At 46.7% G+C, this 27,454-nt stretch overlaps 1 protein-coding gene across 2 annotated transcripts; it reads right to left on the bottom strand.

Annotated features, from left to right (window-relative positions):
* Positions 1-351: 351 nt before the first annotated feature.
* On the bottom strand, positions 352-27,273 carry LOC106641150 (uncharacterized). Of its 2 annotated transcripts, none has more exons than XM_089593318.1 (8): positions 27,229-27,273; positions 25,243-25,755; positions 24,852-25,108; positions 13,400-13,519; positions 12,918-13,032; positions 6,132-6,237; positions 3,668-3,824; positions 352-3,577 (listed from the first exon to the last, which is right to left on the bottom strand). In XM_089593318.1, the coding sequence occupies exons 1-8, from the start codon at positions 27,266-27,268 to the stop codon at positions 1,541-1,543; spliced, it is 3,345 nt and encodes a 1,114-aa protein (XP_089449444.1). In that variant the 5' UTR covers positions 27,269-27,273; the 3' UTR covers positions 352-1,540. The 2 variants fall into 2 exon arrangements, with proteins under 2 accessions (XP_089449444.1, XP_089449445.1); XM_089593319.1 differs by having other exon boundaries at positions 352-3,562.
* Between the last annotated feature and the right edge of the window lie 181 nt (positions 27,274-27,454).

The raw sequence follows: 27,454 nt of genomic DNA, 5'->3' as shown, positions 1-27,454 counted from the left end.
AGTATAGCTATTTATTGGAAATTTAAGTTTAAGAATGATGGAGCGCCATCTATGCATTATCGCATGAAGGTGTGGGGTAAGACAGATTTCAACATTATCTAATGTTTTCAAAGAAAATTATCATTTTGTTTCAAGAAAAAATATTTAGTTTTTTTGACGAGTCACTTGACAAAAGTAAAAATAATTAACAACCAAGTATTTAAAATTGCTTAAAATAACATACTTTAATGACAATTTCTCTACTCTAATATTGTAAAGAGCCTGGAAAAGTCAAGGAAGTAGCAATGGGCAGAAAAAACATTTAGGAAATAAAAATTTTTTTCTATCACTCTTCAATATTCATGGATGTATTGTGGAAGGTACTATACAATATTTATATAATAATTATATCTACTATGCATTAGTTACAGCTGTAAGTACGTAACCATTAAAAACATGTCATCTACATAGGAAAAGAGATAAAGAAGTATTTTAAGAACACGTACCGTGACATTTAAAAATATCACATAAAAACTTGTGTGATCTTATATTAATAAATTTTGCAAAAATGTAAACAATCGTTCAAAAGTAATTTCGAGCAGACAATAATTTCACCCTTTTGTTTATTTTTTTACTTATTTTGTGGGTACGATTCGTAGCAATGTACATGAAACGATGTTGGTGCTTATTGTTTTATTTTTGTTAAAATAATGAAAGTATTATTACAAGTTTGTGACGCACCGACAACAAATTGCAAAGTTTCTCGTGTGAAACTTTTCAAAAAACTTCAACTTTCTAGACTCTGTAAATAATATTCACATTTTTGTGTATATATTATATATTTCTATATATTTGTATATTTTTTTTTTTTTTTTTTTTTTTTTTTTTTTCATTTCGATGGTTATTAAAACTTATCATAACTTTTTACAAATGTTGTAATTTTACGCTTTTCCTTTGTACATTACGTCGTTATTGATCATAATCGCAACTTATTGAATTTTTATTTATTTATTTTTTTTATTTTCATCCCTAACGCTACAATCGTCCTCTCCAATGCTTTGGCTTCACTTGACTAAGATAATTTTAAACAACAATTTATTCAGCCAACGCAATTGGTAAGGTTTCTTTGTTTGTATTCCGTCGCTATTTCGTTGTCGAATCATCCCTATCTGTTTTATTTTTCTATTTTTCTATTTTAAGAATAACAAAATAACCAAGTCACGTAACCATCATCAGGAACGAACCACAATTATTGTTCCCGTCAATCAACAACAAGTCCATCCACCTCCGTCAGATTGACCGTACACAGTTAACATGAAATATACATATGTAATAATCATAATAATAATAATAATAATAAAAATAAAAAAACTTCGAAAACTTGACGGTCCTCGAGTATTAGCTACCCTTGCAATAGTGTTTAAATGAATGAAAGTAAAAGTAAAACATACCAACTAAAAATACGATAAGAGCTAAGCTTTGCAAAGTTCGAGCCGTGTATGTGTGTATGTATATATATTTTTACACCGGGGTCACACCGTATTTACCGTCCCAAAGACCACTATGTCGAAATCTCGATGACCGGCTCGGCCGTGTTGTTGTTATTGTTGTTGTTGAGCAGCAACGCCGGCTTGCCGGGAAGCTTGAGCCCGAAGCCAGCCGGGCTCAGCGGCGAAAGAGCCGGCTCCGACTCGCTCTCCTCGTCCTCGTCGTCGAAGGGCCGCTTTAGCCCCGGCGGTCCACCACCAACCGGCTGCTGCTGCTGCTGCTGCAAGTGGTAACCCAACGGGGCAAGCGAGTAGCCGACGGGCGCGTCACCCCCGTAAGTCACCTTGCCCATGAACGAGCGTATCTCGTCGAAGTAGGTGGCCGTCTCCTCGCGCTCGTTCTCGTTGCTACTGTCGGCCGAGTCGGCGACCGAGGCCAGTCCACTGCCATCGTCGGCCTCGTGCTTCTTGAGGTGCCGGTCCAGATTTGTCTGTTGGCCGAAGCACCTCTCGCACAGCGGGCACTTGAACGGCCGTTGCTTGTCGTGGATGTTGCGCACGTGGCGCTGCAGGTTGCTCGATATGCTGAAGCTGCGCTCGCAGTACTTGCACTTGTAGGGCTGCTCGCCGGTGTGGGTGCGCAAGTGGCGGGTGAGGTTGGCCGAGCGGGGGAAATTCTTGCCGCAAAACTTGCACGAGTAGCGGTCCTTGAGCTTCCCCGCGAAGGGCCCCTGCTGCGGCGAGCCCTGATGGTGATGGGGCTGTTGTTGTAGTTGTTGTTGTTGTTGTTGTTGCTGCTGTTGTCCGCCTCCGAGCATCGAGTCCGGAAAGGCTTTGACAGCGGGAAAGCTGGGCGCCAGGGGCCCGTAGGCGGGGTTGGCCGGCCTCGCGGCACCCAAGCCGTTCATCATACCGAGAAAGGGCAGTCCCCGCGATCCGAACGAGGCCATGGGCTGGAGGAGCCGGTGCTCGTGCGGCGACCCGGGAAAGCCGGGAAAGGGACCCGCGGGCCCACCTCGGTACATCGACTCGAGAAACAACGGATGGATGGGCCGCGGGTAGGCCATGTGCGGCGCTGGTCCCGGTGGTAGCGGGGGTGGTGGAGGCGGTGGCGGTGGAGGCGTGCGCTCGACCGGCTTGGCGTCCCTCACTGCAGTCACCGGTTCCATCACGCTCACCGGACTGGGCGCGGGTTTTTCAGCGACCGGCGGTGGCGTCGGCGTCGCCCTCCTCCTCCTCCGCTTCCTGGCGCTACCCTCGGACTCGGGCTCCGGGCGCTTTGCTTGCACGCGCAGGTCCAGGGGCTGTTGTTCTCGCTCTCCCTCCTGGTCTTCGTCCTCATGCTGTAGCTGCTCGTCCTCTTGCTGCTTGCGCTTGCGCTGCTCGGGCTGTTGGCGCGCGGGGCTGGCGCGCTCCTCGGGCTCCTCGGCTGCCGGGGGCTCGGGTTTCCTCGGCTCTGGCGGGGATTCGTCCGCCACCGGGGGCTTGGGCGGGAAGAGGAAGGGCAGCTGGCCCAGGAAGGAGCTCGTGTACGAGTTGACGAGGCTCGGCGGGTAGAAGGCCGGCAGGGGCTGCCGGGGGAAGAGGAAGGGACTCGGGTGGCCCTGGTGCGGCATACCGGCGAGGGCCGCGACGGCCGAGGACGAGGACGGGGGTAGCAGCGGTGGAGGCGGGGGTGGCGGCTGCTGGACCCGCGCCAATTGTTGCTGCGACGAGGACGACGAGGGTGGACAGGGAGAGGAGGAGGAAAGGAGGGCGGCGGCGACGGAGGTGGGACTCGGCAGGGTAGAGTCGCAAAAGCGCTTGTGCTTCGTGAGGGAGGTGATGGTGCTGAACTTGGCCTTGCACTTGCTGCAGGTTATCTGGGAGCGGCACTTGATGTGCATGCGCTTGTGCCGGCAGAGATTCGAGAATTGGGTGTAAGCCTTGAAGCAGACCTCGCACTGGAAGGGCTTGACGCTGCTGTGTATGTGGGTGTGCTGCTTGAGGCCCGAGCTCTTGGCGAAGGTCTTGCCGCACTCTGTGCAGGCGTAGCTACGGGCGCCGACGTGGTGGGCCCGTATGTGGCGCTGCAGGTTCGACGGGTCGGTGAAGACCTGCGGGCGGTCCGGCTGTTAGCGAATTTTTGAATAGGTGAGGCTCGGCCTGGGCCAGGTGGGGCTGTGGCGCTTGGCACCCGGCCCAGGCCCGGGGTTACGTACCTTGGCGCAATTCTCGCAGGGGTACTTGCGCACGTCGCCGTGGACGAGCGCCCGATGGCGAATGAGCAACAGCCGCCAGGAGTAGCCGTTCGGGCAGCTGAGACAACTGTACTTGCGCGCTGGGTAACAGTGGCAGTTGATCAGGTGGTTGTTTAATCTGAAACAGAAACGCGACGTTTATTTTAGTTTTGTTTCTCTTTTCCAATGATTTTTTTTTCTTTTCTTTTTCTTTTTTTTTTTTTTATCCTTTTGCTACTTATGACATTGATCTTTCGTCACGAGACCTAATCCATGCGCGGTGAATCTATATTTTTAAAATTACACCTTTTAAGCGTGTCATTCCTACTTTATTTTTCATTTAAAATGCATCGTGGTAGGGTGCTCACGAAACAATTGTAACAGCTCTACCGAATTAATTAATTTTTTTTTTTTTTTTTTCTGCAACAATTAACACAAAAGGACTGCAGAGAGAGCCGTATATTCTCAACTCGTATGTCATAAAAAAAAACAATTTCAACTACACGCTTTGAACGTGTGTAAGTGAACAAACTTGGATTTACGGTGTACAAAATATATATATACGTGCAATTAACCGTAACAACTTATCGTTTACCCATCGCACTTTCAAGCACACGGCGAAACGCGATCGAGCACTGGCAATAGGGTGCTCATTTAACAAACGCAGCTATTGTGGCACGCATGTGGGGGGTTGCATGGCATACGCAGCAGATACCTCCCGAAGCGTGCCGTAAGTCACGCCAGCTCATCGCCGAGTACATCGTATAGTATCGGCTCATTGGCCGCCAATTTTGGCCTATTGTTCTCGGAAGCCCCGTAAAATATATCGGTGCTCCGAGAAATCGCATTAAAAATTGTTACTCGTCAACCCGCGCAATCACAAAAATTCCCTTTCCAAGCGCCTATACACATGAATTTCCCACACACGACAAAAAGGTACATGTACTTTCCTCGGCAAAAAAAAAACCCATAAAACGTATATGATGATCCACAAAGAAGCACACATATAAAAATATATATCGTATAAAAACGATGACGTTGCAAATCAATCGCGCTCCCGAGCGTGAGAAAGGCCGTAAAAGCGGAAAAAAAGGCAACCTTTGTAGGTGAAAATCACGCACACGGCAAATAAGGGCGAGATGAGCGCTTGACTTTTGTACCGGTGCGTAAGCAGACGCCCCCGCGCAACACGCGCACCCCACAGGAGAGGGTTCGCGTGATCGGCGACGTACGTATATACGCGTACAGCGGTGGGTAAAGCAATAATAACAAGAAGGGTATGGGGTAAGCGAGAGTCGCGCGCAAGCGTTCGCCATTCAGTAGATTTTCGAGTGGATAACGACGGGCTCTGGTTGCTCCGATGGTTCCACCACCGCCACCCTATACACACGTATGCACTCCTACGCCTCTAAACTAATAATTGACGTTCGAGTATTGCTGACACGCGCTTCGCCCGACCAACATATCTCTCCGGCATCTCTGCGTAATCGTGCACACGCGGGGGGACTTATTGTCCGCCATCCGCGCCGCTGCTTATGCGTAATTGCCGTGCAGGCACGCACGATTCACGGACTGATTTCCACGAGAGCCCCTTTCGTTACACAATGTGCATCGATCTGTGTTGGGCGTTGCTTGTTTCATTGTCTTCGCTCTGCCGCGTATTGTTGCTCCAATAGTGCCTTTTAGCACTAAACCACTTGCCCGCAAATTGATACATTTTTTTAAACGTATCTATGTGCTTCGGTTGATCCTTTCAACTCTACCAGTTACACTATCTTTATTATTATAGTCGGACTTGGGCACTTACGATTATTTCACGGATTTTTACACACTTGGTTTTTTTTTTATTGACGTGTGCATTCTTTTTGCCGAAAAAACTTTATCCATCACTATTCACAATGCAATATTTATATACATATATATTTTTTTTTTTTAATAAGTGCAATAAATTTTAGACATTAAATTTGATTTAAAAAATTTTTAGAATAAAACATTTTCATAATACTTAGACTCTATTTTTCTTTTTTCAAATTGTAATGCATTATTTTTGCTGGAAAAAAAAAAAAAAAAAAAAAAATTGTCAAGTGATAGTTAACCGTGTTGTAAGTGTAAGTAACTAAAAATAATTTCTTAAGAACAAATTAACGATGTATTACATTTTTAGAAAAAAATTGAAAAAGTATCCGTGCTCAAGTCAGCTTATAGTGCTTTCTGTGTAATCAAACATCAAATATAGTAATAGTTTTATTTAATCAAACAGTGCAAAGATCGACAGTCCCAAATTTTGTTAATCTTGTCGTTTCTACCCTAAATTGATTACTTTCGGTACCAAAAATAGAGAAGTCATGATCCGTTGAAAAAGTGTGAATTAAATTTAAAAAAAAATGTTACCAGTGGGTACAGTGTATGTAAAATAGATAAATGACAGATAAAAATATAGACTCACAACTCGATATCCTGATACGGCTTGTCGCAGATTGTACATCTTGTGTCCCCATCTTCGTCTTCCTCTCGATCTTCGTCAGCGTGGGAGGCTCCACTGTGTTGCGAAGCTATAAACCAAAAGGATTCCTCGTTTAAAATCGCACATCCGAAAAGTCAAGTCACCCGGACGACGTCAACCGTACCGTAAAGCAAAGAAAACAACTACGAGGGTAAGTTTTCGGAAGGATGAAAAAAGTAGCGGAGCTGTTGGGATCGGGCCCATCGGACCTGCGATCCGACACACTCGAACCACCGCGAGAGACAATAACAGAGCAAAGCCGTCGATGCTCCAGTTTAAAGGTGAGGACGTCGCGGAGCCCCCGAGGGACTATATTGCCCGACCGGAAGCTCGTCGCGCTATTGGCTGCGGGGGTCGAGCGAGCCGTCGACCAATAGCCGCCCTCGAAACAACAGCCCCCGATTTTCCTCTTTCACCCTCCTCCTCCCCCCCCCCGTTGACACGTTGCTCCACTGCGCCCTCGCACCCCACACTGTCACGGCTGCAGGTGAAATCAGGAAGTCAGGGATACGTCGCTGACGGCGCGGGGGGTCATTACTTACGATGCCGTCCCATCGCAACGCTTCGTCTTTCCTACACCTACGTGTGGGGGTACTCGGAGCCGTGCGATACCACCTTAGGGAGTTATGTTCCCACCGCCTGCTGCTCCCTCGTATACGAACGAAAGACCGGGACATCGCGTGCGATGTCGTTACCTATACGTCATGTATACGTATATATGTGTGTGCAACCCAACTAAGTTCTCGCAAGCGCTACTTGACGCATCCACCTTGAATAACAATCGTGCGAAAATTCGACCCTCGATTTCAATAAGTGCGCTCTTTTGCGATCTTTGAACTATGTTTTTTTTTTTTTTTTTTTTTTTTTTTTTTCTTCTGGATGAAACGCGACGACTCTAAATTTATCTATGGGCTAGGGTTGCCCTTCTCCCTTGTAGCGACTGTGCCACGGATTAATCCAAGAACATCAAACACGATTTTTTAACTTTTTTTTTTAAGTTATCGTATTTTGATAGGGTTATAGGATTATTTTTAAGTTTCCGTGAGAATCACGATATCTTGATATTCGAGAAGATTTAAGTAGGTACAGTCTGTGTTATTTTAAATGTTTTTCTTGCGTTGTACGTATATTCAGATCCATGACTCGCAATTTTTTTTTTTTTTTTCAAGTTGTTCTGACTGTATAATTTGTGCTAAAAGACAATGTTCCGTAATTTCGGGTTGGAATACATGAAGCTTGATGAAATTTCAAAAGGGCATCCAGCTAAAGTTTTTTTTATGCGTTTTGTTTGAAAATCAATCTTATTTTCAAAAAGTAGCACTTATTTGACCATTCCAAGTTGCATGTGTATGCTTAAGAAAATCTTTTAAACAATGTTGTTTTCAAGATAAATCATGAGACTTAAAATATCCAACAGCATATAAATATTACGTGAAAGAATAAACTTGTAAATTTCAAGTTCAACTGTAAGAAAAAATTTGCTTTTTTTGAAACGGCTTGAGTTATAAAACTGTAAATTATTTTCATTTATGTACTTTTAGATAAGAGATTGCTACACATTAAAAGCATACTTAAAAAATCTTCATCTATAGATACCTTATTTGATTTAGGTGCTGTGTTAAATCGATAAAATATATTGTATAAGAGTAAAGGGAGCCAGTTGGTCGTATTGAAAAATTGTATATTAACTAGTCCATGTATTAGTACAGGGGCAGATTAGCGATCATATAGGGTTGGTTGAGCGTTACTAGAACCTCTATACTGGATATAGGTGCTATGACTAAAAAAAATTTTCGATAAACAGCTTCATTAGATATGGAACTCATTCGTGCAACAAAAAAAGTAATTTCACCCTTTTACGAGCAAAGTACATTTTTAGTGCAAGAAACAGTGGGATTTTCGAACGTATACACCTGAGACCGATCAACGAAAATAAAAAATTCACAAAACTTTGGGAAAGATAAAATGTTCAAAATAGACGAAGAAACTTGAAATCGACCCACTGTTTTTGCTCGTACTGACATGTAACTGTAACTTAATTATCCTAAGCTATACAGTTGGTCTTCTCAATAACTAATTTGTAATGGCCCAACCGTATACCGATAATATTATGCTTCCAGTACTTTCGTATCTCGATAGCTTGATCAATTATACGAGAAAATGATACAAAAGAATAATATTGTGCATCACCGCGATCGATAAATCATACGCTCAAAATCTGTCCGAGTTCCACAATTGACGGCAAACGAAATTTTAATACGCCCTCCGCGTGTGTGCATGGGTACATAGCGTATCGAATTAGCTTGGTGTACCAATATAATACGTATACTGCGCCACCAACGAGTATATGTATACATACACGCGCGCAGTAGGTGTACATAATACGAAGCGGGCGTCATACGATGGGGCTGATGCGGTAAATTTACAAGATAAGAGGGAATACATAAGTGGGCGTTCACGAGGCTATATGTACATACGCGTATACAGGTATACACCGAGCTCTCGCGCCAACGGTTATTTAAATCTGCCGTTGGTGCACTTGCCCGGCAGGGGTAGCTTCCCGCGCGGAGCCATATGGCTCGTCCTACCCCCAACGGACCTTCATGGGAACTGGCCGCACCGCCGAGTCAACTATACCTACTCTCCGACTTGACTTCCGATCTGCTGTCCCTCAATACGCGTGTGCGCGCCGACCTATCCCCCCCTTGTACTCTGCCAACGGTATGTATACACGTACGACGCACTAATCGCTCGTATATATGCCCCACACTGGATACACACATATATACACATGAATATGTAATACCACTTCTGATAAATACATAACATATTAGTATGTATAATATAATATACGGTATCGGGCAAACCACAATTAATACGTGGGTATTCGTGATGCGATGCCAGTGCTACACTTTGGGGATGATTACGACGCCTATGTACTTATACGTAATCATATGCATCCAGCGTGCGAAACTACACAGATGTCCGCACCTTTTTTTTTTTTGTTTTTTTTTTTTTTTTTTTTTTACAAACATCAATCAATGAAACTGCCTTGGAGAGTTTTGGGTGGAACTGCGAAAATTTTGATGTCCAACAATATTGGTCATCTCGAATGATTTTAGAGCCAAGTAATTAGTAATAAATTCAAAAAAATGTTATTTTTTCAAAGTATTTAATACTAAAATCCTCCTATGGATAACATTCCTCTATGAAAAATTGAAGGTAAATAATAATTAATTGCATCAACAACAACACCTGAGAAGATCAACATCGAAATCAGATGCACGTGAGGGGGGGGGTGCACGTATATGATTAAATACGTAGACCCAAAAGCGATGCTCATTGCGTGTGCGGCAACGGTGCCGCGAAAAGTCAACAGGTGGTATCTAACTGCGGAACACCCCCTGCGGTCAAGTTCAGTCAGTTGGTCGGCCGGGCATGGGAAAAAGTAACGGTTTCGTTCGTCGCTTCGTTAAATTACCCTCTCGGGTATTACCCTTACAGTATGCGCTAATCTACCCGTTCACAACGATTGACGTAGCCCCATCGGTATAGAGTCTTGATTTGGCGTCAAGACGCGAAACATGGTCCAGGACAAATTAGAGAATGTGACTTCTGACAATCGCTTAAACCGTTTATCATTATGAACTGTCAGCATGTTGAGATAAACCTTTTTTTTTTTTTCTCATAACTTCTTTAATAAGTTAATACATTTAAACTGCACAAGGATATGATAAGTAACAAAAGTTTAGCGCGCCGGGGTCGGTGCAAAAAGTAGCCAAAGGGGTCACGCGTATAATACACACGAGAGCGTGTGCGGCTGGGCGGCACATGCAGTCGCGTCATTAGGCCGATTTTTCGATGAATCAGGCCGACAACTGTGTACCGTACTGTACATGTATCTATGTATATGTACACCACACGCGCGCGCCAAACCAAAAGAACGCGTAATCGTAAACGCGAGCACACGCCTGCCCGGAGCCACCCCCTCGGATAGTAGTGTCGCGTGCCCTTTTTTGTGAGCGAGCCCCGGTAGGCCGTACCATACATATATATATAAACATGTACGTATATGTATTAAAATACAAACTACCTATACCCTTTTTTTTTTCTCGATACTTTTTTTATACCGCACCCCTTCTCTCTCTCGCCCCTCTGTAATATCTGTTGTCATCCCGGAGCGCGATCGTCCCGGTTACGCGTGTTATATATACCATAGTCGACAATGAGAGTCATAAATTATCGAGGAGCCTAATAGAGACGTGTTACGCCGCGACGCGAGATAAACCCATGTACGTAGTGAAACTGGGGCCCCCTCCTCGACGCGCGTGGCTGGAAAATCGCCCCGATCGTGATTTGCACTGGGCTCTCTGTGAATATATTTTTACGACCTTTTTTTTTTTTTTTTTTTTTAATCACACGGACCACATTTTTTGTGGGCGGCCTTTTACGAGTGACTAATGAAACCAATGACTCGTGTCACACAGATGAGGGGGGGGGAAGAAGGCGTGGCACTGTCGACCTTTTTTTTTTTATTTATTTATCCACACCATGTATTCAGTGGGTAGATTGGTGATTATACAAGTATGACCAAATACAAGAGTAGCATTCGATTGTTTTAATGATAAGCAGGAAGCCAACACGAGCTGCTGCAAGGACAGATGTATACCTCGCGTGGAGTATAAAAAAAAAAAAAAAAAATCCGCGCAAGTACATCGTCCAAGTAAGTATATTCGTATGGTCCGTGACGTCTTTTGTATACACACGTACGAGGCAAAGAGAAACAAAAGCAATGTACACGTATGATCACAACCACCCCGAGGAGTAATGTGTGTAAAAAGGCGCGTGGCACAAAATAATGTACAAATATATACGCAAGTTGAAGCGGCGTGTTCGAAATATTATACCAGCACCACCAAGGCCCGAGATCGACATTTTAATGCACAAACACGCACGGACGTATGGGGCACAGTCTCCCAGTCGTGTATTGTGTCTACACGCGGTGTGTATTGTACACATTATACGCGTTAAAGCGATCATTCTCTCTCTCTCTTCTCCCTGGGATATCTGATGCGTCTTTGCAACTCGCTTCGGCTCCCGCCATGGACTTTTGCCGGAGCTCAGGCAAATGGGGAATCCCCGCGCGCAGATGTCACTCCCTCCCTCCGTTTTCGCTTCTTCCAGCCGGGTTTTCTGCGCAAGGGTTGCCTCCCGTTTGACATCATTATTCCCATTGTCGCCTTTTTTGCCCATCACCACTTTTGTCCCGTTCCTACTTTAATTTCCGCGATCGATACCCACCCGGTGTGCGCTTAAGTTGTTACATACGAGGCTAACTTTTGTCACGAGTTGCGTTTTAAATTACATTAGCCCCGAAGACTCGCAAAGACATTGCTTGTGGCAATTTTTCGGTTGCTTCGAATTATCGTGCGACAGTATTATTTTTACAAGAGTTCTCCATTGCCTCAAAAACGTGGTGGTTTCTCAAGATTAAATAGTTGGCGATTCGTAGGTAATAACTGGACGCGCACCTCGTATTTCCGATTCATCACACTTTTAATCAATTTTCGGATGGTCCAAAAGTTCCACGATTAGCCGGCAACTAATTGGAGCCGAGTACATAAGAGCCTCCTCCTCCCCCCACGTAATTGCGCGCTCGACTTTACGAGCCGATGTTAATTTTAATTTAAAAACTCCCGGGTAGAGAAGGAGGGTAGCAGGAGAATAAAACAATATCCTCGGGCGGAATAATAAAATGATAAGAAGACCAGAAGGAAGGAAGGAAGGGCGAGTGGGAAGTAAGAGAGAGAGAGAGAGAGGCAAGCGTAAGAGCAGTTGAGCCCCGGTTGTTTTAATTACTGCAACATCTGGTTATCGCGTGCGATTCAACCTCGTCTCCTCCGCCCCGTAAACCTTACGCCACCCGGCAAATCATCTCCCTCTCTCTCTCTCTCTCTCTCCTCTTGAAAATTACAGCCAGATAACTAAGCGCAAGTACATTATTTGTGTTTATATATGTATACATACCGAGCGCGCCAAACGACACTTTGAAGCTCGTTCGAGGAAGCGCTAATGAAATCCCGTAAAGTAGCTTTAGGCAACTGTAGCCGGCAGTGCGGCCTTTTCTTTACTTTTCTTCCGTTGCACGGCTTATAGGGTCTATATATGACAATTGACACGAGTCTGCAGGGTGTACGCCAATAAAATGTTTCAAAGAAGAAAATAACATAAAATAAGCGCGCGTAAGTATATTTAAATAACGGAGGTTGGTGTACATAAAAAAAAAAGGGTGTAATGGAACAAACGGAGAGGCAAACGCGGGCAATCGTTGGAACAACGTTACGTACGGATAAACCTATATATATATATATATATATACATCTGGCCCCTTTCGGGGATGGTCTGGGAGATAATGAGGCGGGGGTTCGTTTGGTGGACTCAACGGACACAGCCACGTTATGGCCAGGTGAATCACGTTGGAGTGTCGTATGGGCAGGGGCCCGTGACCGGGGGGTCGTTACGTGTACGTGTGTATATGTATGCTATTTACGAGATTCACGCAACAGCCAACTCGCGTGCGGACAGGATTTCCTCAGCACCTGTGTCCGCACTCGTTATACACCGCGTGCAGGCAGCGTGTTGGAGTCAAACTCTCGGCGATTGGTGCCACCCCCCCCCCCCGGCTCGTGTATACGCGTATTGAGGGTATAACGCGAATCGTTGGCTTACCGTACTCGCTCGTGTTCTCGTCCTCGTTTTTTAGCCGTCGTTGCTGGCCCAGTGGCTCGAGGAGGGCCACCAGCGACTCCTTCGCCGCGATGCTCCGCACCGCCTCGACGTACGTCTGAAAAATCAAGGTTTCTCGATTGTTAGGTGGCCCAAAGAGGCTTTCGGGTTAAAAAGGCTACATCCCTCTGATTCTGGTGTTTGCAAACAGTGGGGTTATTATCATCTACATTTTTTTGATATTTGTGAGAGCAGTTTAGCCATTAAATACGTCCTTGTGTGTAATTGTTAATTTCATTTTACTAACTTATGCAAATGAAAAATTTCGGGTTACCATCTAGTTGATGAGATTTTTTTGCTGGTATTACATTTGATATATTTACATTAGAAAAAATGATTTTACCAGAAAGGGTTGTTATTTATTTCAGAAGAAGTGAGGAAATTTTTGATTTATCGAGTAAGTGGTACGGAAAGAAAAAACTTACGTTTCCATCCTTATCCTTGACTTTTTTCACGTTTATTTCATCAGGATTCGTCGACACGCGAATCCTCCAGTCTTTAGATTCATCGAACGAATCCCTCTCCAGCTTCCACGAGTACAGCGCCTGGTGATCATAAATAATGGTCATTTAAAACATCTGTGGAACATGATAATTTACAATATTTATGAGAAATATGTTTTTTTTTTTAACAATATTATTGAAAATTAAAATTACTACAAATCATCCCTCGTACAGAGACGTGATGATCATGTAAACGTATACATCAATTCGTGAACTCTCCGTTTCGGATGAAGGTACAAAAGTTCATGTATTTTAAAATTGACCTCTTGAACATTTCTGGTCAAGTGTAAAAATACTTGGATTCGTCATGCCACATTTAAAAAAAAATAATTGAATAAAACGATAGTTGGGTCTCCCGTCATTCGATTGCAGCCAAACAAACGCTCTCGATCATAATTGCAAGAGAGAGGGTAGGGGCGAAATACGTAAAGAGCCCCCCCTTTTTTTTTTCTACGCCTCCACGAAAAGAGAGCGGAAGCACTAATGATGCACGGTGTATTAAATACATGGAGCGTCGATGCAAGTACATGACAATATTATTTTCTAAAGACAGGCGCGAGAGAGTGCCCGATATAATACGTAGGCATGACGGAGACACTTGATTCTCTCTCACAGTTAGGCACAACAACGGAGGCGACAATGGACGACACACCCCAAGCAAAAACTGCCCGACGAGCGTTAATGACTCTGGTCTCTGTATATGTACCGTGCAGCTAATTTCCGTGCTCCCATATATCGGCTCTCTCTCACTTGTGGCTTCCCATTGAGCGCACGGGGGGAAACGGTACCCAACACATATATATATACAACTCGTACAGGCCGATCGGCCGAGGGGAGCCCGCAGAGACGCATCGCGCCCTCGCCGGCGGACAAGTGATTCTTCAATTGTCTTGCGGGCGCGTCGCATGGCCACCCAAGCGTCTCCAACCCCCGAAATACCCCCACCCCCTATACATTGTACGTTTGTGCCCTTCTCTCTCGTCGATGAACAACTTTCATTGTTGTTGCGTAACATCGCGGACAAAGTGTGCACGAGTACACAAGTATGATACATGGAGCTGAATATTGCTGATCGATGTCACCCCTCGGCGTGAAATTTAATTGGTTCTGTATTATCATCGATGTCGAGGACAACCGTATCAGTGCATATGATACAACGTGGGCGAGAGAGAGGAGGCACCATAACAATAAACGTATGGGGGCAAGGTGCGTTTAGCCACACGCGTAGATGTATTATACATATATATGTGTTTGCACAGGCCGTTCCCTCCGAGGGTATATATATTGTATCCTATATGTTATATGCACAAACGAAAACATACTCCACGCCCATAAAGACACGCGGCGGAGATAATCCATCAGCAACCTGTCTGTTCGGGGGCCTACATAATGGTACCGATAGAAAAGTGCCTCACATCGCGCCTTCGAGTGTTGTTAAAGAGTGTCTATAGGCTTTTGGGTCTGTACCACCCTACATCGTGAGCTTTCGCTGTATGATATATGCACAGGTACACTGCAGCCTATATAATGCGAATAAGAGCGAGAGAGAGGGGGGGGGGAAAGGGGGGCGCAGACTCCTCGATTTGTATACCCGGGCCTGTGTAAGCAAATTATTCGTAGGACCCTCCCGAGCGAGAGAAAGTAAAACGATCCCTATGTAGGATCTCGTGTGTTGTATATTGTATAGGTGTGAGGTATAAGTGTATCCATATAATATGCACGCGCGAGGGCAAGTGCATTGTATACGTGTGCGTGTAAACACAAGCCTCCCGGCATCGGTTCCTCGTTTGTTTGCAAAGCGCATTGAGATTTCCAAAGCCTCTTTTTTTTACCTCTCGAAATAACAGGTGAAGCAGGTGAATGACGGCTCGAGCGAGTGTATCAAGGAACGAGGGGGGTTTACTGCCACCTCTCTCGCTCTTATCTCTGTAAGTAGGTATAGGTAAACACTCGTGTCCACACCTGCGGATGCTCGGTCGTAAATATAATGGTCCGCCCGTGCGTTGCCGTCCGATCGATCGATGCAAGTGAGGGAGACTTTGCCCGAGTCGGTGGAATTTTTTCCCCGAAACAATCGAGCCGGACCTGGATACCTGACGGCTGGCGGTGAGCCGCAAGTAAGTTATACTCCCGGGCGATAATCCGCATCCCGCGAACCCCTGTTTATCCTAAAGAGGGACGATCTTTGAGGAGCTTACGCCCCGGCGCTTCTTTTTTTTTTTTTTTTCGTTCGGGCACCCGGGCTTCGTAGTTTTTTTTTTCCTCGATGCGATTGTATTTGTCGAGCCATCGGAGGCGACGTTCCGGAAGGGGCTGTTCCGTATGGTTCGAGAGTCTATGTATGTAGTCTATGCGTAGTTTTCGCTTTATTTTTTTACGCAAATCGGGAAGGCTATACAACATTGGGGTTTGGTCGGGCTCGTTGGCGCAACGAATTAAATTACTGAAAAACTCAAGAGAAAAAGAAGAAAATAGTTGGCCAAAGTGGACGAAAATCAATGATTGGGGTCGTTCGGAGCGAGGCGTTTGTCCGAAAAAAAGGACACGGAGCTGTGAATACATACATATACGTATATAGCTCGGAAGAGTGCGTCACACAATACACACAGGTCGGCTTCCCGGTCGTGATTTCTCCAAACGATCGCATAATGGTCTTGCTACCGAGCTATACTTACTGGGTATACATATATTGGGGGGGGGGGGGGTTAAGAAGCGTTTCGAGAAGATGAGCACGAAGCCGAGAGAGGATCGGGCCGATCTGACGCGCCGCGGGTGACGACAGATTACAACCGAGAGGCTCTCTTCTTCTCTCTTTCGCCGGGTGATGTTTCTCGCTCTCCGTCACGCCTCCCAACAATGATGTGTTAACTCGAGACTCAACGCCACCGATACACATTTTTTCTTTCTTTTTTTATGGCTTTATTTCCTTCACGCGCCGGCGTGTTTTTTTTTTTTACTTCCTTTCACTTTTTGTGTATGTACGATGGCTCCTCGATTTTCCGATCGATTTGCCTTTTTCGGAACTAGTACCGCGTGTCGTGTAACACCTGAGATAAAACGAGGTGTGGCGGGACAAAAATTACACCACAGGGGCCAGTGTGGCAGCGTCAATCAACGCGAGTGAACAAAACATTTAGAAATTTTTCCCAATGACAAAAATCTAGTCCAACTCGTTTTACACAATTTGTCCCGCACAACTTGGCATGACCGAGACACACCGAAATTACAAGATTTTGTTGCTTTTTTCCCTTTTTTTTTAATTCTAGTTATAAAATTTAAGGCTTGTATCAGCCAATATATTTCACACGAAGCGAAAGTAAACAAAGTTAATTTTCCAAATTTTCAAGGAACAAATGACGCTGGTAGTACCCCAATTTACCCAATGTCCGAGGTGTCGGGGTGGATGAACAAAAGAGCGGTAAACTGAACAAACCCCAGAAAGGACAGTACCTATATACCGGTCGTCGAATAATGTTGAAAGCGAGCGTGCGCCCGACGTATTGTGTATACACAGACACTCGGGGGGACGGAGTCGTTCGCAGCGGGAGGGATCGACCGGGAGCATGCGTGGACAATCCCCGCGGCAGATTATACCACCGCCACAATTCGGTCTCTCTCGTCGCACGCACAATCGCGCTCTTCATTTTGCCGCTTCTCTGATCTTCCTTACATTACACGTGTAATGGGGGGGGGGCAGATAATCCACGATTATGCGGCCGTGCGGACGCGCTCCCGTTCATCGGCCAAATGAGCCGTGGGACGCGTGATCATTGACTCGCGACAGCCGCTTCGTCCTTATACATACGCTCCCTCCTCTTCTCCTTCCATTTATTGATGCACGTAGGAATAGATATACACACACTTACAGCGAGATGCAGGAAACATTTTTAGTTCAACATATTGGGACGGAAAGAATCGGGAAGATCGTGGGAGTGAAGCCACAACAAACAGATATGTCCAACGTGCGTGCCGTGAAAAAAAAAGTTGGGGGAGTGCTCCGGCATCGACGATCTGCCGATTTACCTCGACAACAGTAGATATCTGGGCCCCTATCCGCGCTCTATCGCCTCCATTGAGCCCTGCATATATATATACTGCTGCAAAGCGCTCAACTTTGTATGTATAATACATACTATGTGTATTGTATTGTATAGGCCTATACACAACCTACCTGTACGTATTTGTATATACCTGCGGTACAAAGATGTGGGGCCCTAGCGGGGCGTCTTTCGCTCCTGTACGGTATACAATGCAGAGTCTAAGCCCTTGGACATTCCTTCCAATGTACACCGATCTTTGATGTCTTGCGTGGATATGGCATAGGTGCGCGTTTTTAAGTGCGCGTGTCATTGATGCCGTATGTGTTTAGCTGCCAAAATCAATGGAGCAATTAGAGGGGATCAAGCGCCGAAGGGATGCGTGACCGGTGGGTATATAGGTATTTCCTTTGATGCGAGTGTAAAATATTTCCGCAGAAATGGTGAAACAACGGAGCGGGTGACACGTATTCCCGTTGACAATGAGCGGGAGAAGGAAGTGGTCCAGACGAGATCGGTCAATGGGGGGACTCGAAACGGTACGGTGACCCCGTCGGTGTATATACCACCGCGCTTCCGAGGCGACCGGACAAAACAAAAAAAAAAGAGAATGAAAGGGACACGTCCGTCTTAGCGGTGTCTCTCCGCACAGCTGATCCCCACGCGCCTCGCCATTGTCCGAGTCCTTGGAGGACACGCCCCGAGATTTTCATCTCTCATTCATGCCTCCCTCATCCCCTTCGCGGCGATCCTCCTGGAAAATTGGGGGGAAAAAAGCCCACTGCCATGCGTTTCTTTTATCGCGCGCGTGTGCTGTCGTCGGTGATCGCCCGGTCCTTTTAGCTCCTCGATCTTCCTTGCCCCTCTCGCTATCGATGCATCCCTCGTTGGAGACGCGAATGGGGTGTGTATACATAAGATACGAAGCCCGTACATAACCCAACAACAACGACAGATTTTCATCTCTCAACAATATCGTATTACATATATACCACGGAGAATCGATCGCTGAAAAACTTTTCTTTTCTATAGCGTTGCTCCGTAAAAATATATACATATCTCTTAATTTCCATCTTACATCCAGTCGTGCGCTGCGTGTCCCGAGTATAATTGGATACAATATATAATACGTAGAGAGAGCAAATCAGTCGTGGGGTAAAGAGCTGCCGATTACTCGGCTTGGGTAAATTAATTAATTAATTAAGTAGCGAGCATCCGTCGAGTGTATAAGTAGGTATATATACACATAGGCAACGCTCGGAGGGGATTGTTAAGGAAAGATGTTGCCGGCTACAAAGCAGGGGTACCAGGTGGAGCGAAGGAGCCATATTCCCCGGCGCGACCTATAAACCCTCCCTCTGACTGATGTGCCCTTTGCAAATACAACCCAAGCACAATTTCGTCGTGACGCGATTGACCCCGCGCGATCGATGCAACACGAACCCGTATAAACCAAGTATAAAAAAAAAAAAACCAAGTATAAGTTGTACACGCACCAACCACTCGACTCGCGGCCGCTTCCCCGTCCAAGGCGTATATAAGCGAGCGTGCAGAGAGAGAGCCCGGGCGGCGATCCGTGTCTAACGCGCAGCAGATGCTGGCCTTGCGTCCTCCCTCCGGTCGGTGAGTTTTGCGCTCACTTGGAAAGCTAAAAGGGAAGCTACCCCCCCCCCCCGTCCACCTACTCTATATCATCATCGTCGTCATCGTGGCATACGCTATACGGTAGTTTGTGCAAGGCGGCGGTATAAATTATAGATATACGGGAGAGCGTCCGCCGCGTCAGAGCCAGAGAGCCCCCCCCCCCTCCGCTATGATCGATCATTAGAGGCCTATTTACCAGAAAATTTGGCAAAATTGTTTTTTCCGTCGTTGGCCTGGGGTTACGCTGTGACGCAACAACCGAGCTAAAGAGTGTGCTCCTGACAACCGCCCCGAACTCGATACATCTCGGAGGAGTTTTGCCGGGACCGAGATTTTTCGGCGATGTTCTTCCCTCCTGTATGATTGATGCTCTTATTATTTTTATCCTTCCTCTGCCCTCCACCGTACACCCGTGTCGAGTCACGATCTCTCTTTTATCAATTCTCTCCCTTCGTGTACCATTGTTATGTATACATACATCACGATATACATGGTGCGTTTCCTCGAATCGTCAGCTCCAGATGCGAGATCGCGATCATCAATGTAGCGGCATAATTGCAACCCCTGATGTACACACGTGACATCTCGCCGATAGAGACGCTTCAAAAGATACATGTATACGTATGTAATAAACCAAGCGCGAGTAATTAGTTGCACCGCACGGCGAATATATAGAGGAAAGAACATGCGTGTGTATTTGCAGTGTATATATATGTAGTTTTGCCAATCAGTTCTTGCACGAGGGTCGGCAGTCGAGACAATCGCGGCACCACATCAAAGCAACTCCCGATTGTTTCCGTAAATTACAACCGTGGCACTTACTCGACTTCTCGTTGTGAGTTGCCAACAAGTTCAATTAAGTTTGGCGGTGAGGTGGTTTCAGTGGGGCATGGGGGGGCTCTCTTCTTCTTTCGGGCGAAACGGCTTCCTACGCGCGTCAGGTCTCCCCCCTTCGACACTTGCGAGCCGTGTATACCTTGGTGGAGCAACTCCTCGCGCTCTGCTCATTATTTCTCGCTTCTCGTACGATACCACGTATACACATATATATATATAGGTGTACTTTTTCTCATCTTGTTGTGTCCGCTATGCTTTCTCCGATGCTGTTTGTCCGTGTGTAGCCGAGGGTGCCACGACACCCCTTTTCACGCTCAACCCAACTACGGGAGGAGGCCTCGCTATTAACGGGGTCACGCGCACAAATCTAAACTCCCGCTGCTGCTACATGCACGTGTTGCAAGCTCATGTCCACTTTCGACGGACAATAAAGCGCCCCCGGGAGATTTATCGCTCCTCCCCCGCCTCGCTGTCCGAATTTTCCCCCTTTTCCTACACTTGATTTTATCTCTCATAGTGTGCCTTTTGATCTGTGTACGATATGTCTACTGTGTTGCTTGCAAAAATTTAAATTAATATAACTAAGGAAAAATACAAAAGGGAGGGGAAAGGGTTGCAATGGTCGCTAAATGTAAATCAAATATCAGGTTCCGCCAAGTGCCGGGTACGTGGCTGTCTAGTCCATGCGTATATGTATAAGCAGCGCAAACAATAATCGAGCAAATATTTCGCACAAAGGGCAAAATAGCCGAGAGATGACGCTTTTATGACAATACAATGGAACATCATCATCATCGTCATCCGTGTACGCGCGATCTGGTCGCTAAAGGGGTTGAAGCGGTCCTTGGCTTATTCGCAGGGCGAGTAAATTTAAATGTCACGGGACTAGCTGCTGTATCGTATCGCGATTAGCATAATACGAGAAGGTGCGCGCGAGTGTCAATCAAAGCCGTGGAGAAGGAAAAAAAAAGGGGGTATATAGGTGCGATGCCGGTCGGTCACTTTTATGTACACATATAGTTTGTAGGGTGCGAGCGCGTAAGGAAGATGACGCCAGTCCACCGACTGTCGTCTCGTTGTGCAGGTACACACGCTTTAATAATACATCGTTTTGTCGCCCTGTCACGGCCATTTCGCGCGACATCTCACTTTCCACCTATTATTTTTATTGTAATTCCCCCCCCCCCTACCCATATCTTGCACACGGTGCCTTTGTCTCATTCGAGCAAAAGCCATCTTTGTTGTTTATTCTTGCGGTGTAAAATTATGAAGCATCCGAATCGTTTGGAAAATTGTGGGAAAACCGAGAACTCACGGGTGCACGTGCAAACGTGGTCAAACAGGAACAGCCACTCACGGCTTCCGGAGAACCCGATACCCCGAAGAATGGACACACACACACAGACACGAGAGGTGATGGCCGTTGCGTGACGTTATTTTATTTTATTTTTTTCAAATTCAAATTCGGAAAATCTCGGCGAGTAACCCTACGCCTTGGGAACTGGCCGCGGGTCACAATTAAACTCCATTGTGGGGCCGTTTCCGGGCTGACCGTTGCCCTTAACGAGGTCCTACTCGCCCTTACACGGAGCGACGAAGGTCGGCTAATGGGACGAGTAGGCAGCTGTCGTGCACCACCATTGTGCTGCTCTTTGAGCCGAATTTGCCAACGGGACGCGCTGTATTGTCCGACGCCTCTAATCTCGTTTCGGTGGGTTTTTCCCGTATTATGTATATATCCATGTACACATTCAAACGAGGAAATTCTTAAAAATTCTCAAACATCTCACATCTATCGAATAAACCCTGCGTGTGCTCGGTGGGTAACGATCCGTGAGGGGGAGCAGCTCTAATCTGTTAACGACGAGGACTACACTGGGAGGCCGAGCACGTGCACTTTTCCACGCGATTTACCAAAAAAAAGGCTCCCTCCTTTTACCCCCGCGTGAGCGAGTTCTCTCTCTTTGGTGCTCTGGGAACCGCAGCATCATCGCCACAATCACACTCGTCCCCGCTCGCCTTTTTTTTTCTTTTTCTTCGAGAGCACGCGTGCACGTATGGAAAAACAAGCAATCGAACCGCCCAAGTGCGTTTCAGCATACGGGGGCGTTGCGCGCGTAATCGCGTGGAATTAACGACGCCGAGGAGGAGCAAAATAAGCACGGAAGATCGGAGCCGTGATATCGTAGATGAACCAAACCCTGAAATCCATTGCTCGTATCGGAATCAATAATCAAGTAACGCGCATGTTGATGGAAAAAAAGGGCAATAGGACCGAGCATCGGGCAATAAAAATAAACGAGCTTAGCTATCGAATCGCGTGCCGATGGTCGCGGCGGAGGCTCGAAATCATCCGACAAATTGGCCCCGCCGTACATATAGGTATATAGAGACGAGGGTTGCCATAGTAGGTATATACATGAAGCAAAGAGCTCACGCGCGACCTGACTAAGCCCAAGATTGGTTTAGCTGCCGAGGCTCGGTATAGGAATGTTATATATATATATACGCGTCAACGAGCTAAACGTACCCGCAAGCCCGCCACCGGATCGTCACCCCTCCCGCCCCAAAAGATCCGGAGCGCGGCAACAAAAAAAAGATATATATACATCGTATAGTTACAAGCCCGACGGCGCAGCAGGTGGGTATATATGTATACACTTACGCGATACCCATACCCTATATATGCGCCTGTTTTGTTCATTCACGAGTTTCTCCCCCCACCCCTATTTACGAGCTCGCGCGGGGCACACGCGTGCACACACATCTATCTGTTGTACGCGTGAAATTTCCGGAAAAAACGTCGGTTCGCCCGATGATCTCTCTCTCTCCCCTTGGAGGCTCCCGTCGCTTCTCGAGATGAGAAGATGTGAGAAAAGGATTAAGGCCGATTGACAACGTCGATACGGAGGGAGACTTTTCTCAAATCATACGCGCACTCGTCATCCTCGGTAGATTCGTTTTTTCAGGCACCCTCGGGCTCCGTATCTCCCCCCGCGTATGTACGGGTGGGGGGGGGGGGCTCCTACAGGTAAGGTATTATACACGTAGGGAGCGGTGCGTGCGAAATTTCGTCAAAATCCAGAGGAGGAGAGCGTCGGGCTGACGGATCGCCAAAAACGAGGGGGCGGCCGTGAGTTTAATCGGTCCGGCTGTTGGCGGCTTTTTGCCCGGCTGTTGGCGCCCCGAGGATGGATGGGGCCATTTACATTTCGCCGGGGTCGCGCAATGCCCGCCCTATCATATCTATCACGGGGCACTCGCTGCTACAATGGTCAGTCTCGTTTCCACGTCCGAGTTTGCTGGCTTGGACATCAGTTATTTTGCCCCCCACCCTTTCAATCCTTTGCCGTATAGTTACGTTGGTTCGGGGCATTGGGTGCGGGGAGTCTTGTGAATGGTCGCTAGAGTGCCTGTTGTGCATAAAAGGGCTCGGAATGCTTGTATTGACAAAAAAATCATTTGTTACAAAATTTAAAAAAAAAAAAAAGAAAGTTTTTCACGGAACTAGGAAACTTGCTGGGTGGAAATGAAAGAAGAAAAAAAAAACAACAATAAAGTTGAATAAAGTACACCATCAAAGCTTTTAAACGCGACTTGTTGAGTAAAAAATGAAGGTTACTCTTTAAATTTGTACAGTTTTATCAAAATCACATTTCTTTCCAACTCGTACACGAGCCTCACGTAAAAACATTGTTCGAGAGTTTCAGTGGATTATTATTGCCCATGTAAAATAAAAAGTAAAATTACGTTGATGAGAGTCGGCTTAGCTATAACGTATTTAATCTTTATATTTACCGATTCCGAGGAAAACTCGCGAATCGGAAGAGTTGGACAAAAACTTATTCCACGTTTCTTAGATTTCCCAATAGCCCCGGCTGAAAAAACTATTATCGAATTGTCGTTAATTCGTCTCTTCCTCCCGAGTAACCATGGTACAATACACACACTTATTGTACAAGAAAAGAGACAAGCTCCGAGCATAAAATATTCGTTTAAAAGCCACACGCATAACTGGTGACTTTTTCTTCGTATCGCCTGTATGGGTGCACATGTATGTATACCTCTACACGTCCGAGCGTATTCAACGAGCTGCCCAAATTGCGATCCACAAGCGGAAAAGGGAGGAGAACCAACCCAGAGGGGCTATTATTCGCGTGCACGAGCTAGAATTGAAAGGAATAAAGGCGCGGCCTCCTGTGTACCCACTTATGCTCGGATGGGCCCATTTTCCCGAGAGAGTCAAAAATTTGGAAATCTCTCGGAGCCCAGCCGTATAACCACTGACAGATCTGTCAACACGGATGACACCTCCGGACTACCACCATAATACACATGGTACGCGGAATGCGTCGTCGTCGCAGGCGACAAGAGCATTACGGAGAAGAAGTAAGTAGAAGGAGGACACATCGAGTTGAAAGTTGCGCACCAACCAGGTGGTCGTTGTCGTGGAAAAAAATGGAGAGAGAGAGAGAGGACAACAACGACAGCGGTGATGACGACTCTGTCGATTCTCCGTCGATGCCGGCATCTGCCGGATAATACCCGGGATTATGCGAGGAAGAAGAAGAGAGGAGAGCCCGTTGCTGCACCGCATCCACACGCAGGGAAGAGAGCAACCTATCTATATACTGTACTTTGTACCTTGGCTCTCTTCGTTATAAGCAGATCGATCATCTTTCAAACGGTCTCGCAACTGTTTCTCTCATTCACCCTCTCTCTCTCTCTCTCTTTTTATCGCTATGGTTTGTTTTTTTTTTTTTTTTTTTTTCTGCTACATGTACTCAAAGAGCCACTTTTCCGGTGATGCGCACCATCCGGCGTTACAACCGAAAGCAAAATATAAGTGTACCAACCTCGTAAGGGTTGGCCGCGGGACCAAAGTCGGCACCGTTGCCGCCACCGATCGGTAGTGGGCCGAGTCTCTCGCCCTCGGCAATGTCCCTGCGCGCCCTGAGCTGCGGCAGCCCCGAGTCCTGCACAGTCACCTCGACGCTGTCCGGCAGCGACCTCGACCACTCGGAGCCCAGCTGGTGGTGCGGCTCTTCCCGCGGCTCCTGCAGGGATCGTCGTTGCAGCGGCAGATCCTCTTTCGGGCCGCCACCACCACCGTCTACGCGTTGCAACAACAGTCAAAGACACGGGTTGTGGAGGGACAACTCATTTTTATGGATTTTTTAATCTCACGAAAATGGGGTAGAAAAGTAATTCGGGTCCCCCAGCTCCGTGTACAATAAATATACGTACGGTAATCGTCCGGGAAGTCGCACTTGGCAAAGTTCGTAAACTGAAATCCGGTCGCAGGTTGCTGTTGTGGTTGTTGCCTGCCACTAAAGTCCCAGGGTTTGCGCTCGTCGTCGCTGTGCTGGGGTTCCTCGTGGGGCTCCAGTGGCCGCTGTTGCAGCCGATGAGTCTGCTCGTCAAAGAGCCGCAGGTACTCGTCGAGCTCGCGATGGTGGTGGTGGTGGTGGTGGTGGTGCAGGTGGTGGTTGTGGTGACGGTGGGCGGGCCGTGGCTCTCCGGCAGCGGTGGCCACGAGGCCCGGACCGACGGCATTGCCGGGCGACTGGAGGAGCTTGGGCTCCCTGTAGCCGCTGCTGCTGCTGCTGCTGCTTCTGCTGTGGCTGCTGTGGCTGCTGCTGTGGCTGCTGTGGCTACTGGACGACCGTATCGAGCTGTTCTCCTCCATGTCGGCGCTATCGGCCGCTGCCGCTGCTACTGCCGACACCGCCGATGCCGCCTCGCCCTCGTCGCTACTACCTGAAATCACGGGATTCATATTTTTGCTAGTTATTGGCAAAGTGAGGAAAATAAAAAAAAAAAAGAAAGAAAGAGTCCACTGTACGCGTGCGAGAGTCGTTGGTTGGTCCGAGTTTTATTTTTTACGACTCCGCCCCGAGAAATCCTAGACGCGCGAGTGTCTCGTAGATAAGGTGCCGTGCAATCGTCACGCGAGTCGTAAATGACGCGGCAACGTGCGGTATATCGTTCAAAAGGCCCTCTATTCGTCTAGTGTCCCAATGATAAACTATATAACGAAACCCGATACGAAAAAAATCGGGGTAATACAAATTTCGTGGAGGGTCGTAAACACACGCGTGAGCTGTCTCCAAGAGGTATAACTGTACGGTGTCGTCTTTTGGGCTTACACGAAAAAAAAAAAAAAAAAAAATAGGCCGGGTTGATCCGTGCCGGGGCGTCATCCGACACGAGCGACATTACGGGTAACGAGTGTACGTAAAGATGATGTTACGGCTGGGGCGTGAAAGTGTACAGAAAAAAAAACGTACATCCATTGAGATAATAAGAGGGTTTGTGTACACAAAATCCTTGAACGCGGGGCTCGAAAGCCATCGGTGACTTTGCTCTCGCTCTGACTCGAGCAGTTTCGGGCGATACCTACTCTATGTCGTAGCCTCAAGTGCTCGGATTAGGGCTTTAAAAAAGTGTGTGTTTTCGTATAGTATATAATGATGGTAAATTCATAAATTCTTTGTTTTCTCATTGGCTCGATCGCTGAGAGATAAAGGTTTCAATTGTGCAGCGTGTAATAAAACAATTTTAATGAGCGATAAAAACAGAAACGATTGTTGAAATTATGGCTAAGTAAATCATTGGTGCTAGTTTTTGATAAATAATTAGCGCCTCTCAGACAACGATTGGACATCTCCGTAATAGGATATCACATAGCCAGAAGGTCCGGTTTTGCATAATAACCCAATCGGTACTTTTCGCAATTCGACCCCGGTATTACACATACGAGTAACGATAAGGCAATTATGCAAATGTCAACTGTGATCCACTTTTAGTGTCCCTCCCTACAGTTCTACTATATTTGATGAAACTGCGCTCAATCTCGGCGGCCGTAACAATATTAGTTTATTATTTTTCTGCCGTAAATTAATATTGTTTTTGCATCACTGATGGATCTCCGTAAAAACCATGTGTTGCTTGCACTGCAGCATTGTCAATGAGTAACATTGTTACCGACGCGAGTACATTCAGGAATATATTTATACACTCGCAAAAAAAAAGGGGGAAAATAAACGAAGCCACAAATGCCCCGATCTGCGTGTACAGATAAGAAGCCCGTACGTATAGCCTGTCGATGATCTCTTGACGCACATTCGATAAGCCGCCGAGCGATAAGCATCCGCGAGAGGGGCTCAATGTTTTTTCGTCGCTCCAGATCGTCTCGAGCACTCGGCGATGAAAAAAAAAAAAAAAACTCACCGCTGGCGCTCCTGTAATCGTCGCGGAGGAGAGCGGGCATCGAGAGGTCCAGGCACTCCATGGCGGCTCTCTCTCTCGATATATCACGGGGTAAACAATGTACAACACACAGTTTATCGTCCAAGCGCGCACCACAAAACGAGGGGGTTCACCGACCGGCACCCAGGACGCGACACCACGGGGTCAGGCACACCATCGGGCCCCATGGCAAGTAGACACACACACT

Source organism: Copidosoma floridanum, unplaced genomic scaffold (assembly GCF_036245765.1).
Source record: "Copidosoma floridanum isolate Cflo_tuat_1 unplaced genomic scaffold, Cflo_Japanese_pri ptg000019l, whole genome shotgun sequence".
Taxonomy (NCBI): domain Eukaryota; kingdom Metazoa; phylum Arthropoda; class Insecta; order Hymenoptera; family Encyrtidae; genus Copidosoma; species Copidosoma floridanum.
The sequence above is the reverse complement of the archived record's forward strand: the minus strand, read 5'-3'. Positions and strand labels throughout refer to the sequence as shown.